We start from the raw sequence: 18,112 nt of genomic DNA on the forward strand, positions 1-18,112 counted from the left end.
TGATGATTTCACAACTAATCATTCCTTCATGTGAAATATTCTTATGAAAGTACATTTTTGTTTCAGAGAAATTTGACAGAATACTACAGTGCTGTCGATGGGCACAATATGATGGTTATATTTGCCTCTATGCTATATGAGCGTCGTATCATTTTCACTTCAAAAAAATTATCAAGACTGAGTGCCTGCGTGCAGTCTGCAAATGCTGTGATTTACCCAATGAATTGGCAACACATATTTATCCCAGTTCTTCCAATGGCACTAATGGACTATTTATTTGCTCCAATGCCTTACTTGATAGGTGTACCTGAGCCAGTGTTGCAGGTATGATGATCTACAAAACTATAAACTTACCATCTTATAAGAATTGATTGGTTATTTTGTCATGTTCAGAGTCCAGAAGAGGTATTAGTAAAAACACAGTTTCTGATCAATACAGTAGAAAATATTGGATACTCACAGAAAGGTCACAGTAGTACAAGTACAAAGAATGAGAGAGGTAAGTTAGACCATCCAAAATGTACCCAGAACAAATAAATGTATCAAGGTGCAGTTTTCACTAAGTTATAGGAGGAAATGTGGCAAATTTTGTGAACATTATAGTACACTTATAGCTGCCAAATTATGACACAGACTTTGTTAATGGAAGTATATAGCTTCTTCTGAGGAGGAGGAGGATTTCAATGACATAAAATGTGTGGAACTTAATCAAATAGTAACAATTTAATAAAACCACAAGCCACACTCATGCCATCAGGAGATGAGGTTCCACAAATGCCTGTCCATGGCAACAGATGTAAGGAAACATGCAACTCGGTTATGGTTTGTGTGATTATTATGACTTTCATATCAAGGGCTCAAAATGTTGACCACGAGTATTTACACATGGCTTAAGGTGATTGCAGACAGACATTAGTCCACACTGAATTTCATCTGGAATCATTGCAGCACAGGCCTGCATTATATAGCATTCTGTGTGTGTTTTTTTTTTTTTTTTCTCTCTTGTGCCCAGCCCCCCCCCCCCCCTCCCACACACACACTTCAGAGATATGAAGCCCGCTGAACATGCAAGCTACTTTGCTATTTTGTTTTTCCCATAAGACCAGCAATTTCTAAATGTTCTGTTAAGAATGTGTGGGGTAGCAAGTATGACTATCCTTACCTCTCTCACTAAGATAATGACATGCTCTGTAAACAATCTATACCATCGAACGGTTTGGTGTGTGAGAATAAGCACTCACACATGCCGTCTCTGCTCACTACGCTTGCTTGGAAAAACTTTCATTCACCTCTAATATTTTTTTTAAAAAAAGTCTGTTCATTATATTTTGGAAGATAGGGCGATATTTTTTATTGGGCTTCCATTAGAGAAAGATGACTTTCTAGGAGCCAATTATTAGATCAATACAAGTTGGAAGACAGTGATCAGAATAGGTGTCATTACTAGAGGCAGCTGTGGGCAGTAGCTGTTCCGCGTAGGATGTTCCCTATGCCATTCATGCCAATGATGGACTCGCAATCGGGAGGACGACGGTTCAATCCTGCGTCCGGCTATCCTGATTTCGGTTTTCCGTGATTTCCCTAAATCGCTCTAGGCAAATGCCAGGATGGTTCCCTTGAAAGGGCACAGCCGACTTGCTTCCCATCATTTCCTAATCTGATGAGACCAATGACCTTATTGTCTGGTCTCCTACCACAAACGACTCCACCATGCCAATGATTGAAATTTATCCCTGTTGACTGCAAGGTGAAGAGTCGAATTTGTGGCTGTAGACAGTGCTCGTGTATCTCTGCACTGTGGCTTCTATGCATTAAAATTTGTTAAAATTCTCATTGAGAGAAGTACAAGACTTTGCTCTCTGAACAGTCTTTTAACAATTGAGTGAAGTTATCTAAATTTCTATTGACTGTTTTCAGACCTGCCATCCATGTTTAATACCACATGGCAAGTGAAATTATTTATGCATGTAGAATAAATTTAGATTGTAGAAGTGTGAGGTTGTAGAAGCAGTTGTGAGAGGAAAATAGAGGACCAATAATGTACACATGAATGTGAGCAAAGTGATGCCCAACATCTGGGAAGGCAGTGGCGGAGGTGTGTACCTGGCAGCTGACCTTGGTGTGCTGGCAGGCAAGGGCTCGGATATTGCAGTCCCTCTGAATACCTGGCCATGTGAAATCCTGCGTCACCACAATGGCGTATATGCACATGCTGGTGTGTGCCAGGTTATGTAATCAGTCAAATGTGGTCTTGCTGAAGGCAGCAGACATGGACACATGCTGTGAACTATTGGCTGGATCACACCAGATACTGCTTTCTGAGCCAGGTGCTGATGTACGGAGTTTAAAGGGGTGTCCTGGCAGAGATGGGTGTGTTCCGGGTTGTGCTTCTGGGGGGTGTTAAGTGCTTCATAGTCCAGAGAGGGAGCAGTGGCCGAGGTGCAGGAGGAATAGGAGATAGAGCAAAGTCACTACCTTGTCCCTGAGCGTCACGAGCACAGCATCAAAGTTTATCAATGTGTGGTGTGGAATGAACAGAAAATGCAGTGCAAAATGCTTAATTAAGTGGCAGGATGTGTAACAGGCATAGAGATGTTGCAGATGTGTTTCGAAACTTCATGACAAGGTGATGTTCATTAATTACATGAACTCAGAAGAGGGGGGAGGTTGGGGGAGGGGGGATTCGGAAAAATCTCACTAAATCTCATTTAAGGGAGGAGGCAATGAAAGTCTCATGTCAATTTTTTAATTCAGAGAATATACATTATTATAATGGGTGAATTTTGTCTTATGATATTAATCCCTGGCATAAAGTGCTCATTAGTGTGTATGATCTCTCTAAACTGAAAGCCTTACATGCCAGTGCCACGCAAGTGTTGGATTCCATTCAAGATTTTCCCTGCTGTGCCTATCACAATCATTGCATGTCAGTCAGTGATTCAGTCATGATATTCTGCAACACATACAAAGGCATTATTATTCCAAATGAGTTTATATCAGAACTTGTACAATGAGTATGTTAAGTGGCATGCCAACAAGTGGAAACAAACACATCACCAAGAAGTTGATTGTTTTTGGAAGAAAGCTAAGCTGAAGTTCACTGCTAAGAAATCTCTTAGTGATCACATAAATCACGATACTGAAAAGCCATGTAATCATGCAGTTGAAAGGAAGGTGCAAACAATGTTCTTTCCTCTGCAAAGTAAGGAAATGTTCAGTGACATTTAATGGATATAGTATAGCAATAACAGGTCAGTTTTTTAGGAATCCATCAAAACGATTAATACTACTATTGTGGAGCCTTTTTGTTTGTCTGTCTGTCTGTCCATCCATCCATCTAAATACTGCTCAGGAAGGGCATATTTAAGATAAATTGTAGAACTACACCTTTTGTAAGACCTCAAGGATGAGAGACCTGTATCCCTAAGTGACAAATTTCATGCTTCAACTGTTGTTTTCAACACTGATTTGCAAGCAGTTGTGATTATGAAATCTCCCTAGACGAGGAGTGCCCACTGGCAGGTAGCTGGACACTCACGGACACAGTTGGGCAGGGATGGGCGAAGAGCTGGGATGTAGTAAACACTGTCATTCTGCCCTGGCCCAGGGTACGCAGAAGGGAATGACAAAGTTCCTGTTGCATACGCAAAATGTGTTCTATAGGGCCACCTGGTTGGTAGACTGCCCCACCTACAGCTGCCTGGGGTAGCTGATGGGCCCCGACGAATGCCTGTGCCACATGGGGGGCAACATTGGAACAACATTCTCTTTATGTTCCACCAAATGAATTCATGGAGAGTATGACTGTGAGGACACTTTGTGATCAGCTCATGTAACTATTCCTTCTCCAGGCTATAATGCTCAGAATGTGTTATGAGACATCTTTTCTGTTTGAGGGGATGAATTGTCATTCTCTACAGTTCCTCGTCACTCCCCATGAATCCTGTTCAATGAGAAATGGATGCTGATCTTCACTACTGGAGTCACTTGTAAAGCAGAGCAACTCCTAAAGGATGCCACTGAAATTGATGCTCAGCAGGAGGAAGGAAGTCTGCACTTTGATAGCTGTCACGATCAGCCATGGAAAGGTGGGTTTGAGCGCACACGTTCAAGGGCAGGCAACTGTAGATGCACATGCAGCATTTTTGGTTGTGAAGGTAAAAGTAAGACAAATCATAAAAGGCCATATCAGGAGTTTCTGAATTTAATTTAATTAAGCACTAACATTTGAGAAGCACTTAGTAAAATTTACAGCATACAGTCCGTGTCTCCAAAATGAGCTATATTGACTTGAGGGAGCCTATGTGCACAAGCTGTAGGCTTTGTTTGGGCATTGTAGGTGTTAGTAGAACATTATGTGAGCATCACTGGCATAGCAACTCCAGCATTTCACAACCAGAAAGAGCTTATGGAGAGGGACAGTTGGAATTTAAGTTCCAACAATGAAAAATACACTGAGGTGACAAGTCATGGGATAGTGATATGCACACATGCAGATGGCGGTAGTATCACGTACACAAGGGATAAAAGAGCAGTCCACTGACAGAGCTGTCATTTGTAATCGGGTGGTTCATGTGAAAAGGTTTCCGACGTGATTGTGGTCACTCAATGGGAGTTAACAGACTTTGAAACGGGAATGGTAGCTGGAGCTAGCTGCATGGGACATTCCATTTCAGAAATTATTAGTGGGACTCAATATTCCGAGGCCCATAGTGTCAACAGTGCCCCGAGAATGCCAGATGTGAGACATTACATCTCGTCTCGAACAACACAGTGGCTGATCTTCACGTAATAACTGAGAGCAGTGGTATTTATGTAGAGTTGTCAGTGCTAATAGGCAATCAACACTGCATAAATAATTGCACAAATCAATGTGGGATGTACAATGGATGTATCCGTTAAGACAGCGTGGCGAAATTTGGCGTTAATGGGCTATGGCAGCAGATGACTGATGTGAGTGCCTTTGCTAACAGCACATCATCTGTAGTGCCTCTCCTGCAAATTAGTTGAACCCTAGACAACTGGTCTGGTCAGATGAGTCCTGATTTTAGTTGGTAAGAGCTGTTGATAGGGTTAGAGAATGGAGCTGACCCTACAAAGCCATGGACCAGAGTTGTCAACAAGGCACTGTGCAAGCCGGTGGTGGCTCCATAGTGGTGTGGGCTGTGATTACGTGGAATGGACTGGGTCCTCTCGTCCAACTGAACTGACCTTTGATTGGGAATTGTTATATTCAGCTACTTGGAGACCATTACGATTCATCTTTTATGGATGTCAATGCGCCACGTCAAAGGGCCGCAGTTGTTCATGATTAGTTTGAAGAACTTCTGGACAATTTGAATGAATGGTTTGGCTACCCAGATTGCCCGACTGAATCCCATAGAACATTTACAAGTCATCATTGAGAGGTCAGTTCATGCACAAAATCCTGTACCAGCAGCACTTTGGCAATTGTGGACGGCTGTAGAGCCAACATGGCTCTATATTTCTGCAGGTGACTTCCAATGACTTATTTAGCCCATGCCATATCAGATTGCTGCGCTACACTGATGTCCAGCAAGGTATTAGGAGGTATCTCATGACTTCTGTCACCTCAGAGTAAAATTGTCACTTCTCCATGTTTGCAGGTTAAAGTCAGCTCAGTCTAAAGCTGTGGACACTACTTCGGGTAGTGAAAATATTAAAAAAAGCAAAGATGATGAACACACAGTATAAGTAAATTGCCCTCAATGTTCATAGTTTCACTAACAGGTTTATCACGTAAAGATAATATGAGGGCTACGCCGAAAGTTTTTAGCAGAATGTGCGAAAAAAATTTATTTTGAAAAAAAAGTTTACAACTTTTCAAAATACTCTCCATTAGCATGTATACATTTTCCATTCTCTGAAACCACTTAGAAAATGTCAGTCCAAGTTTCTTTTGGGATGTCACTTAGTGCTCTCTCGTTAGCTGCAATGGCCTCTTCATCTGATGAAAACCGCTGCCCTCGAATTTTTTCCTTAGTCTTAGGGAACAGAAAGAAGTCACAGGGGGCCAGGTCAGGTGAATAGGGGGGATGGGGTAACACTCGCACTTTTTCCTTCTCCAGGAAGTCCATCGTTCTGGCAGCCCTGTGCACAGATGCATTGTCGTGATGCAGCAGAAGGTGCCCACTCTTGGACCTCGGATGCTGTGACTTTCATGTGGCGATGACTTTTGGAAGACAATCATTCATGTACCATTCAGCATTGACTGTACAACGTGTGTCCAAGGTCACAGAGGTGAGATGCCCGATCTTCGTGAAAAAACTTGCCACCATCTTTTTTCCAGAGCTCAGACTTCGTCGAACTTTTGTGGGTGGTTCCTCCCCTGGAAAGCACCACACAGAAGACTGTATCTTCGTTTCAGGGTCATAATGGTAGACCCATGTTTCATCACCTTTGACAATATTGTAGGTGTCTTGGGACTTCCCTCCATTGAATTTTTCGAACATGAAACGACACCAGACCACTCTCGCTTCCTTTTGGCTTTCTGTCAGGGAATGTGGCACCCAATGGGCACATCTCTCAGTAAGGCCTAAGTGACTATGAACGATGGTCTGTGCTGCTGTTGATCCAATATTTAGGGTCCCTTCAATGTCGCAAAATGTAAGATGTGGATCTTCTTTGATCATTTTCCTCACAGCATCAATGTTTTCAGGAGTCACAGCTGTTGCTGGGCGACCAGGACGAGGTTCATCTTCAATTGACTGCTGACCCCTCGAAAACTCACGAAACCAATTTCCAACTGTGGCCCTAGAAGGGGAAGCTTCACCAAAAACACGCAGCAAAGAAAAGAAGAATGGCATTCTTTGGCAATTAAATCCTTTTTATAATCGTAAAAAATCATGGCGCGAAAGTCGCGGCGCGACAGCTCCAGCCTGCACCATCTCTGACTCAGCACTGCCTGTGCTTTCTTACCGCACTGTGGGGGGATCACCGCTGGGCTGCGCGCACACATCCCAAGGTCGAAAAACATCACTCTTTTGAACGAAAACAACCCCATTGTCCTCCGCCTTATGGTTTACGGGCTGCTAAAAACTTTCGGCATAGCCCTCGTATATTTCATATTAACAGGATATTTTAATTTTAGGGAAGCAGCAAATCCAGAATGTTCTGTTCTTGTATTCATTAAGCTTAACTTTACAAACATCATAGAAAAGTTAGCTTAATGCTCATAACTGTGTCCAGTGTAGAGATAGCCATGCAGCAAATCTCTTAACAGTGGCAGACAGCACTCTGGTACCGCTTCAGTAGAATACAATGAGTAGCAAATGTCAACAACAATATTATCCAGTTTTAAGGGGGGAAAAAATCTTTCGGAGCAATTCTGTGGAAATTACATCTCCTCTATGTGGTGAGCAGCAATCTATCCATATTGGTGTTGGGAAAGCAACATTTTTCGTCCAGCTCAACACCTCCATGCAGCAATGTACAACCAGACATAAGTCTATATCTTGGAAATCAGTTCTGAAACCACCCAATATTAGGACTTTAGTTTAATGTAATGAATACTGTGTCCATGGTATTTAACCTATTCAGTCCTCTGGGTTCTGCCAAATGGTGAGCACATTAGATACCTTGACCAGTCCTGAATGTGTATGGGTTGGATAAACTCACCTAGATCCAAGCTAGGGACAAATCAGTGTGCTACCAGCCCTCTAAGCTTGATTTATTTCATTCTCTTTGTACAAAGTAGTCTTGTGCTTTTTTCCTAATTCTTGTTGTTAAATATTTTCCCCTTTTGCATTTGCCTTGGTCTGTTTGTGTGTAATATTCCTTTTCTTAAATGCTAAACTTCTTATTTAATTTAATTCAGTATACATCCTTATTCTTAAATAAATTTCCATAACTTGTATTTCTGATTTCGTGCATGTTGACTATTTTTCACCGCATGCAGAGAATCTATGATCTTGCAATTAAAAAATGGTTTACAACTGTACAGTTTCTTTACTGTTCGTTGAAATACAGTTACATTCATTCATAATTCAATTAAGTCCTTGCAGAGCCTATTTTCTTACTGTTTTCTTTTGTAAGAATATATTAAGTACAAACCTGTTGTGGTTCTTGGGGAGTTCTACAAATGTATGACAGCTTCCTCCCCCAAGCCCCTTTCAGTGTTGGTATAATATTAGAGATTTCTTTCTGAAGAATCATTCTTTAGTTTTAGTCCTTCCACATTAAAATCCTTCATTACAATCTTGTAGTGAGTCTGCCGTACATCAGTTTCTGCCACTCTTCCTAAGTCGAAATTGAGCATGTTGGTGCAGACTTGTTCAATTTGCATTGAATATCATTTGTTTATATTTAAAACAATTCTTGTTGTTGTGGTAGTCCTTCAGTGTTGTCGTATTTTTTTTATCTGTAAAAAAGCTTATGCCTGAGTTTACTTCCTATTTTATTCCTCTGCAAAAATATAAATTTTCAAATTTTAGTTTCATTTGGATTTTGGTTCTTGTATGCACTTTTATAGTATAGTATCACTTTTGAGCTCCTGCAATTCCACTGATCTATCTTTAGTTTACAGTTTATTGATCCTAAATAAAAAGTAGTAATTAGGTCACCAAGACCCATGCTGTTATTTATGTAAACAAAATTAGTGTAGCAAGGTGCAGGTGCACAAATAATTGAGTATAACTCATGGCATGAAGTCATTGCCTGAAGTTCTTCAATCTTGATTTTCATTCACCCAGGCTTGAATACCATCAACCCAAGATCTCTTATGTGGCAGTGGACATGGAAACAGTGCTAACACTTGCAGCTGTGTCAACTCTGGCCTGGGTGCTTCTAAATCCAAAATGCCAGGGATCAACTCAACTTGTTCACATTTTGATCATGTATTGGTGGGCACCTCATGTCATATTGTCGTAGCTGACTTAGGTCTACAGTCCAGCCTATGGTCAGTGTTATTCATCCATATTGCCACAAATATTTACAGTCAAAATTACACAGATGATAGATTATCATAAACTGAGTATTCTGAGATTAGGAATCAAAGTTTTGAAGTGAATATTATGACGAGAATTTATGAAAGAGGAATGAATGAATGTGGGGCACATATTTACGAACTACTTATTTTTCTCCATCAATTTAGGTGGTACTATCTCGAAAAACAATACAAAATCAGAAGTGATTGGATCATGTTAGATTTTGTCCTGTGAAGTTACTTGAAGTCTTTGGTGTATTTAACCCCAGTAGAAACTGAAAAGAAAAGGGACCCATTTGGAAGCGTCCCGTTGCAAAACGGACAATCGGGGTATTTGATACACTACTGCAGAATGTTGCATGTTGTTGTAATACACGTACTGATGTACTGAGACTGGCAGTTCTCAGTTAGAACACTGCTTTGAGCTTCAGTTATTGTTGTGAGATATTAGTTAGTTTTGGCAACAAAAAACTTAATTTTCCTTTCTGAACATTAGTTTCTTATCCCAATGAATTTGGTTTAGAATCTTCTGATGGGGCTGGCACGTCTGCCAGACTGAGCAGTACCAAAAAGGAATCTTCCAAAATCCAAATGTATACTCCACAAAGCTAACTATACACAATACTGTGACCCTGGTTTATTTTAACATAGTGACAGTTACTAGCATCCGGTAGTCCACATAACATCCATGAAAAACTGTACCTTTGATGCACATTCCCAAAGTTGTCATGCCAAATACAGATACAGGTGCTCCGTGGTGAGGTAAGTAGTGCTTCTCTGCAATCAGTTGTAGGTGGTCATCAGGGCTTAATTGTTTTGCCCTTCCTGTTAAGATCACAGAATAATAATTTTGATATCCAGGAGAATCAGGTGGGTGGTAACACGTCAGAATCCAGGGGAATGAGATCGCCAGTGACAAAGCGTATCATGTTTGTGGGAAGAAGAATGTCAATTTATGTTCTGTTCACAGCAAGCAGTTCCTTCATTAATGAACTAGAATGTTGTGTGAGATACTATGTAGCTGGATTAGACAAACAGTGGGGATAAAGGCTGTTAAGTGAACAACATGGTGTTAGGTTATCTCTATTCAGCCTCAAAGATGTAACAAACATTTTGACACAGCTCTGCATTGGGAAAACTCCATTGACAATTGATTTCCATCTCCAACAGCAAGCTCACTATATGTGTGTTGTACGCCACAGTCAAATTTGTGTTCACTGATTGGATTTTTATATGGTGACAACAGTGCAGCTTTTCATTTAAATGTTGACTGCCTGCTATGTTTAATGATAGATCAAGTGCTGTAAATATTTTAATTTTTTGTAGATTTTATCATGTAATCTATCATAAACAGACCAATTTTCACAATTAAACTTTGAACATTTTATAACTAAACCCATCCTGAAATGTTTAAGCAGTTGTGTTTCTCATGTCAATATCAGATGCCCTGAGAAGGTTATTTGAAGCTATGTTGTCCTTTGTGGGTGTAAATTGATTACTATTGTCATTAGATTGGATTTTTTCTTTTTTACAGCGTGTCAAAAGAAGTGATCTTGGTGAAGTTATTATATTGGATGCTGACAGTAATACTGTGGAGACACCTTTTGAAGACCTTGAGTCTCTCCCTGCTGATGTGGTAAAATATTTTAAAATTTATCGTACAAGTCCTTAATATTTTTCCATATCTTAAGCTTCTGGTTCATTTACAATCCAGGTCCTGAAAGAAGAAAGCAAAAATATTGACTTTGAGAAAATAGAAGATAGGGATGTGACTGTACATAACTGTGACTCTTGAAAACAATGTAAGCTGACATGATTGCATGTTAGAAGTAGCAAACTTCTCACAATAAATTATGAATGTAAGTCATTTAGTAGATTTTTGTGTAGTCCTAAAAGTCTTCCACAACTAAAATACCTCCTAGCAGAAAAGCTATTCAATCACTGAATTTCAATCACTGAAATATTTTTCTTATGGCTCCCCGATGTTATTCAAACTGTATATTGAGCAAGCAGTAAAGGAAACAAAAGAAAAATTCGGAGTAGGTATTAAAATCCATGGAGAAGAAATAAAAATTTTGAGGTTCGCCGATGACATTGTAATTCTGTCAGAGACAGCAAAGGACTTGGAAGAGCAGTTGAATGGAATGGACAGTGTCTTGAAAGGAGGGTATAAGATGAACATCAACAAAAGCAAAACGAGGATAATGGAATGTAGTCGAATTAAGTCGGGTGATGCTGAGGGAATTAGATTAGGAAATGAAACACTTAAAGTAGTAAATGAGTTTTGCTATTTGGGGAGCAAAATAACTGATGATGGTCGAAGTAGAGAGGATAGAAAATGTAGACTGGCAATGGCAAGAAAAGCTTGTCTGAAGGAGAGAAATTTGTTAACATCGAGTATAGATTTAAGTGTCAGGAAGTCGTTTCTGAAAGTATTTGTATGGAGTGCAGCCCTGTATGGAAGTGGAACATGGATGATAAATAGTTTGGACAAGAAGAGAATAGAAGCTTTCAAAATGTGGTGCTACAGAAGAATGCCGAAGATTAGATAACTAATGAGGAGGTATTGAATAGAATTGGGGAGAAGAGGAGTTTGTGGCACAACTTGACAAGAAGAAGGGGCCGGTTGGTAGGACATGTTCTGAGGCATCAAGGGATCACAAATTTAGGATTGGAGGGCAGTGTGGAGGGTAAAAATCATAGAGGGAGACCAAGAGATGAATACACTAAGCAGATTCAGAAGGACGTAGGTTGCAGTAAGTACTGGGAGATGAAGCAGCTTGCACAGAATAGAGTAGCATGGAGAGCTGCATAAAACCAGTCTCAGGACTGAAGACCACAACAACAACAACAACAACATGGCTAACCATCACAGCAAAGAAGTGTAGCTGTCTCTCTGGGATGAACCATTATTTACAATTATCTGTAGGTCTCAAGAAAACTAGGTGATGGTTTTAAAATTCGTATAACTTGTTGTGGTGGTCTCGAGATTAAAGGAAGAAAAATTTCATTGTATTGTTTGTACAGAAGTTTAGAATTGTGATATTTTAAATAGCACTGGGTTGAAATAATGTAAATATCTAAGTACTATTCTCTATTTCCTTTACATATTTAAAGGAGGGATTTTATACCCAGTTATGAAGGGATATAGGAAGACAAATAACAGTACAAGTCAGTTCCTCTATCAGATCAATCCTCCAAGGAAAAAACGTTAGTCTTGAAATAACATTCACATCAGAAATCATAGTGTCATTATTTGAAAAGTGTTTCTTTCACTTTAGTCTTCAATGTGGAGCAGTTAGAAATTGGTACAGTCAAGATTGGAGACAGCTTAGGTGTAGGTTAGTTCAGTAATGATGAAACCTAGTAAAATATTCTTGGTTTTAAAGTTGTTCCATTGTGAACAAAATATTCAAGTCTTTGATAGATGTCTCACCATTATTATTTTGAGTAAAACTACTGACTGTTGGAGTTTGTTTGGCATTACACTTACAGAGGCAAAGCAACAGCATCTGGGACCTTCCAGAGGAGGGCGAAATGGCACATACGCTAAGAGAAGAGTTTGGCAGCTGTAGCCCACTATGGGACCGAGTGATGACAGGTGGCCCTAAGGTGCCTGGGTCGTGTTCGAAACTGCTTCTCCCACCTCGCTACAAGTTTCAAGCATCTGTCTTTGCTTCCACCGCCATTTCGCACTAAGTAGGTCCCTGCTAATCCCTGTTATAATTGTTACATTTATTCTAATCCGGGCTACCTCCTTCATAATGTAGTCCCAGTATAAAGATTCATAAGTCAAGACCCTTGTCTTTTTAAATTCTGTTTTGTGCCCATTCTATGGCAATATTGAGCCTAAGTCAGCTTTCCCTCGTAGTCTTCTCCACTTCCTCCCAGATAATCCTTCATTCAGACAGCAACGCCCTATATGAACCCTGTCTAATTAGTGGATGATGCCTAGTATTGGTATTGTGATTTACCATAGGTTGGCTTCACCCGTCTCCCCTTCACTCCAGATTTGAAAGCATCTGAAAATTAGTGCAAAATAGCTAACACTTGCCAACATTGTTCCTCATATCCTGTTGGCAGTTTGTTAGCAGCTACCTCCATTTCTTTTGTCTGTAGTGGTGGTGGATCACCATTCTTCATTGATGACATTAACCTGCCCTTACTGGACTGGTTTTGCCATTTGTACACACATTTTTAGTGATGAGTTGTGGCTGCTCCTGACAATTAGTGATCAAAAGCTCTCCTTGACCATCTGTAATACTTAAGATTTTCACTGATGTTAGATTTCTTTTGTGATCCTGAGCAGCTTTTCACAATCTTCAAAAGCTTTGTAGTTTAACTGAGCATCTGAATTGATGACTGTAACTAATCTTGTTGATGATATCGGACTAACATTGTCTTTGATGGTGAAAAACTGTCTAGAGCAATCTTTGTGATGGGGTTGTTGAGATAGTTTTGTCAGTGTGGAGCTTGGGTCTTCTACAGTCTTTGACTGCTTGTGTTGCCTGCAAGAAATCCCATCTGAGAATAACATTGATTGCAGCCTGTTAAAACAGAACATTTGAAGGGCTTTGTTCTATCATTGCTAGTTATCCTTGCAGTTTATATTCCTTGTGGTTGGACCTTCAGCAAAATTGCTTTTTTATCACAGAACATAATCCTCTTTAGCTGGTGATGATAAAAATTTGACTTTTCAGAAAGAAACCCCTGAGTGGACTAATGTCTGGACGGGTTGGCCTTTGATGATGATGTCAGTGAGATTTCCGGACATCTAGGTGACTTGTCGCATGAATTTTTGCCTGTGGCACCCTCTACTCCACAGATGATAGACTGATAGCTAGGCAAGCTATTGGCACCTTTGTACGGTGAGGGGAAGTGGCTTTGGTGTGTTGGGGGCAGCCTTGTCCAGGGTATGGTAGTGGGCTTTGTTTGCAGGTCTGCTACAGTCATCTGCAATTGGCTGGCACAGATAGAAACATTGTGCTGATTGACTTCTGATGGGGCAGTAGTTATAAAAAAACTTGTTTTCTTCCTCTTTAGTAGAGTACAACATGTACAGGGCATCCACAGTGTGTGCATACTGGCATGGTGTCCTCTGTCCTCCAAGTGTCTGTTCTTCTGCGGGGCATTATATTTGGTAAGAAATCGGTTGTGCATGTTGTGGTTGGGTACGGGGCTGTCATTTGATGGTTGTGGCGTAGTCTTGAGTTGGTAGAGTCCATTCTTTCTGACAAATTTGACTGGTTGTGGAGATTGGAGCTGAAGATCAAAACACCTCTTTAACATTTTCTATTTCCTCTTGACATAGGGGATGAACATTTGTGGATGCTTTCTCTTGTTTATTCAGTTTGAAAGTACTGGCTGCTATAAAATGCTGTGTCTCTTTTCTTACTATCTAGTGTATGACAGATGCAAGGTCATACTGGTCTTCCACAATTGCTGTAGATAGGGAACCACATTCAAGAGTCAGTTATACCTAATTCATCAAACTCTTTTCTGTTCCATTTCCACAATGTGATGGCACCATTTGATGAATTGTACTGTTGTTGAAACGTCCTTTATGAGAATAGCTTAGTATATGTCTTCTGCAACTCCTTTCATCAAATGTGAGATTTTGTTGACTTGTCATATTCAAACTCATGACATGGTATAGGACCGAAGTATTCTGTATGTATGACTGTTGTTTTTCCACGATGGAACTGTTCTTGAATTATTCTTACACTGAGCAGACTTGGTGCTGATTTTTGCCAAACACTTTCTTTAGTTTGGCCTGGAATTAGGCTGTGCCATCCCATTAGAAATACGCCTTTGCCAAACACATCATGTCATCCAAACCTGTTGTATTTCGTGACACAGTCCGATCTGTCGAGTGATTTCATCTGTTCCTAACAAGCATCACCATACGATGCTGATTGATGCCTGACGTGTGGCTGACTTACAGTGGCTTGGAATCAAGTGGTCTCCTTGATTATATGGACCTCGGGAACAATGTGCTGGTTGTATTCTGGTTTCTGCCCTTGTATGTTATCTATTTGGATCAACGGTGATGTAGATTTTTTGAAGTACCTGGCGTCTCCATCGAGCAGTGTCACTGTGTAGCCAGAATCGAGTCCAATCAGAAAGCAGGGTACTCAAAGAAGTGCAACACTTAGCACTGAAAGTACTTTTATTACGAACAGTGTACAACCAAAACAGAACTGAACTGAACTCATGGACACAAAGTGCTGCTATTTATACAAGAAGCAAACATTCTAGAATATACAGTCATTATGAACATTAGAAATTTTGAGACCCGTCTGAAAATTCTAAATACTGAATAACAAATAATTGTTGCCGGATGGGTTTGAACTGGCCACCCACAGCATGCCATTGAGCAGTGCTAATCACTGTGCTACACTGCATGCTGCACAGCTCATGACATTGTGATTACCTGATATCATAGAGGAGCCTGAAGATGGTGTAATGAAACACCAAATCAGTTACAATAAAAACAAGACCCATTAACAAACAGGAAGGTGTCAGTCTGGCTTCATAAAGAAATGGAACTTAATCTTGAAGTACGCCACCATTTCTTCAGCTTTTCCTGGTGTTTAAGATGCATTGGCATCGTAGTAGTAGTTGCACTGTCACTGAATATGATGACTGTGAACAGTATCCTCCACATCATTTGGAATGAATTTAAAAGTCATTATTTTTTGTTGAAATTCCTTCTGACTCAGTAAAACCAAGTCGTATTACTGAATTGGTTGTTGACTAACATGTTTGTCTGCTACTTTTCCAAAGAAATTGGTCAGTAAACATTGGAAATTTTTGGAGAAGTCTCTTTCAACATTGTACTATGTATATGAAGTATTGCTTGTGGTTATTCAATGTTTGATAATATGACACAACATAGGGATATGCATGCCTTATGGGTTTGATAACTTAAGCAGGGCAATTTATCTATTTTAAATGACCTCATTTTCATCGTTTAATACAGTTTTGAGTAATCTTGAGTATGCTTTGCCTCTGTTTAGTGTTTTCTAGTGAGATCAGCAGAGTGCAGTCTTTGGAATTTCATGAATGAAGAAATGCTTTAAAAGTTACTAAGTATGCAGCAGGCACTGAATATTTTAAGTACAATTTTCCTAAAAGATTCAAATGTAAGTGTTGATAGTTTCAATGTCACATGCCTCCTACAATCTGTACTGCCACCACCACCGCCGCCACTGCCCACATTTAACATTGAAAATGTTATTCGTGTTGCCATTATTCTGCATATGTGATTCTGGATGATTTTCCTGCTAAACCTTGAATTGGCTTTCTCAGTTATTTCACATATGCATTCTACTAATTTTTAAAAACATTTTTATTCTGTGATTTCACTAATACAAGTTTTAATCATCATGCAAATAATGAATTTACTTGTGAGTATCTTACTTATCATGATGCAGCACTATTTAGTCTTAGTGCTTCTGCCGTAGTTCTGACACCATGTGATTTGTTAAGTGACAACATTTACTTCAACACAGCATTCAGCAATCTACCCTCCTTCTTTACTGTCCTTTTGTTTATGGTCATCATATGGGGTGAAGTAAATTTTGTTATTTCTTTATGATGTGTAGTATTTAAATTAACTCAAACTTTATTGGCATATGTCAGATGACCATTGATAACTGGGACAGTACTACTGTTACTCACCCAGCATGATATCAGATTGCCCACGAAAGATCACAGGTTTTAAAAAAATTATGTTGAAAACTAATCAGACAGTTGGACAGTTAGAAAAGAACATGTGCTTGCCAGCTGCAACCAACAGATACCACCATTTTGGACAAGTCTGCTCTTCAGAGTAACCAATACATACCGCTATCACTGCTGTGGGCAAGTCTGCTTTTGAAGATTGGATTTTTGAACTGCACAAGCACCTAAGAATCCATAATTACAAGAGAAACTTGGCTATGGACCATGATGATGCTGACTATTATCATTATTATTGTTCTTTTTCTTTAGCATGAAAACTGGTTTGCTGCAGCTCTTCACTCTAGTCTCTCTTGTGCAAGCCTCTTTATCTCTGCACAACTACTGCAGCTTGCATCCATTTTAACTAACTTACTATAGTCAAGACTTGATCTCCCTCAACAATTTTTACAACTCGCATTTTGCTCCTTAACCAAGTGCATGACTCTTTGATGCCTCATGACATGTCCTTTCATCCAATCTCCTCCTTTAGTCAAGCTGTGCTGTAACTTCATCTTCTCTGCAATTCGATTTGGTACCACCTCATTAGTTATTCAATCTGTTCATTCCTTTAACTTTCATTATTCTTCTGTAGCACCATGTCACAAAAGCTTCTATTAGTTTCATGTTTGAACTGTTTATCATTCGTGTATCACTTCCGTACAAGACTAGACTCCAGGCATGTACCTTCATATAAAGACTTCTTAACATTTAAATATATATTCATTGTTGACAAATGTGTCTTTTCAGAAATGCTTTTCTTGCCATTGACAGTCTGCATTTTATATCCTGTCTACTTCGGCCATTGATACTTTTTCTGTTGCACAAATAACAAAACTTGTCTACTATTTCTACTTTCCCATTTCCTAATTTAATTCCTTCAGCATCTCTTGGTTTAATTTGACTGCATTCCTTTACCCTTGTTTTACGTTAGTTGATGTTCTTGTTACAAACTCTTTCCTCTTTCCAATCTGTAAAACTTACAATGTAATCAAAAAACCTCAAAGTTTTTGTTTCTTCTTTTCCTCTGTTGTTGACTCAATAAACATATATGTATTAAATAAATGTGGCATTTTTGTACTCACCCAGTACTTGGGCTGATTTTTATTTCAACTTTTTCTACATTTTGGCTATGTTTTTGCAGTTGTTAAGTCAGCTGTGTATTTTGGCAGTGACAATATTTAATGTGTTACACTAGTGTTTGTAATATTTTGCCCTGTATATTTTTTTAAGAAAGTGGTATCTGATACACCCTGGGAGACCCGTTATGATTGTTCCCAGTTAAAATGATTGTTTCTTAAGAATTTCACCATTATTAAGCTTAAATCACTGAATGATGATTGTGGAATGCTTCTAGAATAAATCACTTGTATTTTTTTTACTTTTTTTATGAGATACACAAACTGAAGTGCTTTCTTTTACTTACCAGAACCATCACCAGTGATG

General features: G+C 39.5%; 1 protein-coding gene across 2 annotated transcripts in view; it reads left to right on the forward strand.

Moving 5' to 3' along the window:
- LOC124612451 (DENN domain-containing protein 1A-like) overlaps positions 1-18,112 on the forward strand; it is a 292,617-nt gene that overhangs the window by 104,209 nt on the left and 170,296 nt on the right. For both annotated transcript variants that reach the window (XM_047140674.1, XM_047140675.1), the window contains exons 6-7: positions 67-324; positions 10,479-10,580. In XM_047140674.1, coding sequence (XP_046996630.1) covers positions 67-324; positions 10,479-10,580 — 360 coding nt within the window. The remainder of the gene's footprint in view (positions 1-66; positions 325-10,478; positions 10,581-18,112) is intronic.

The sequence above is a fragment of the Schistocerca americana genome, chromosome 4 (assembly GCF_021461395.2).
Source record: "Schistocerca americana isolate TAMUIC-IGC-003095 chromosome 4, iqSchAmer2.1, whole genome shotgun sequence".
Taxonomy (NCBI): Eukaryota; Metazoa; Arthropoda; class Insecta; order Orthoptera; family Acrididae; genus Schistocerca; species Schistocerca americana.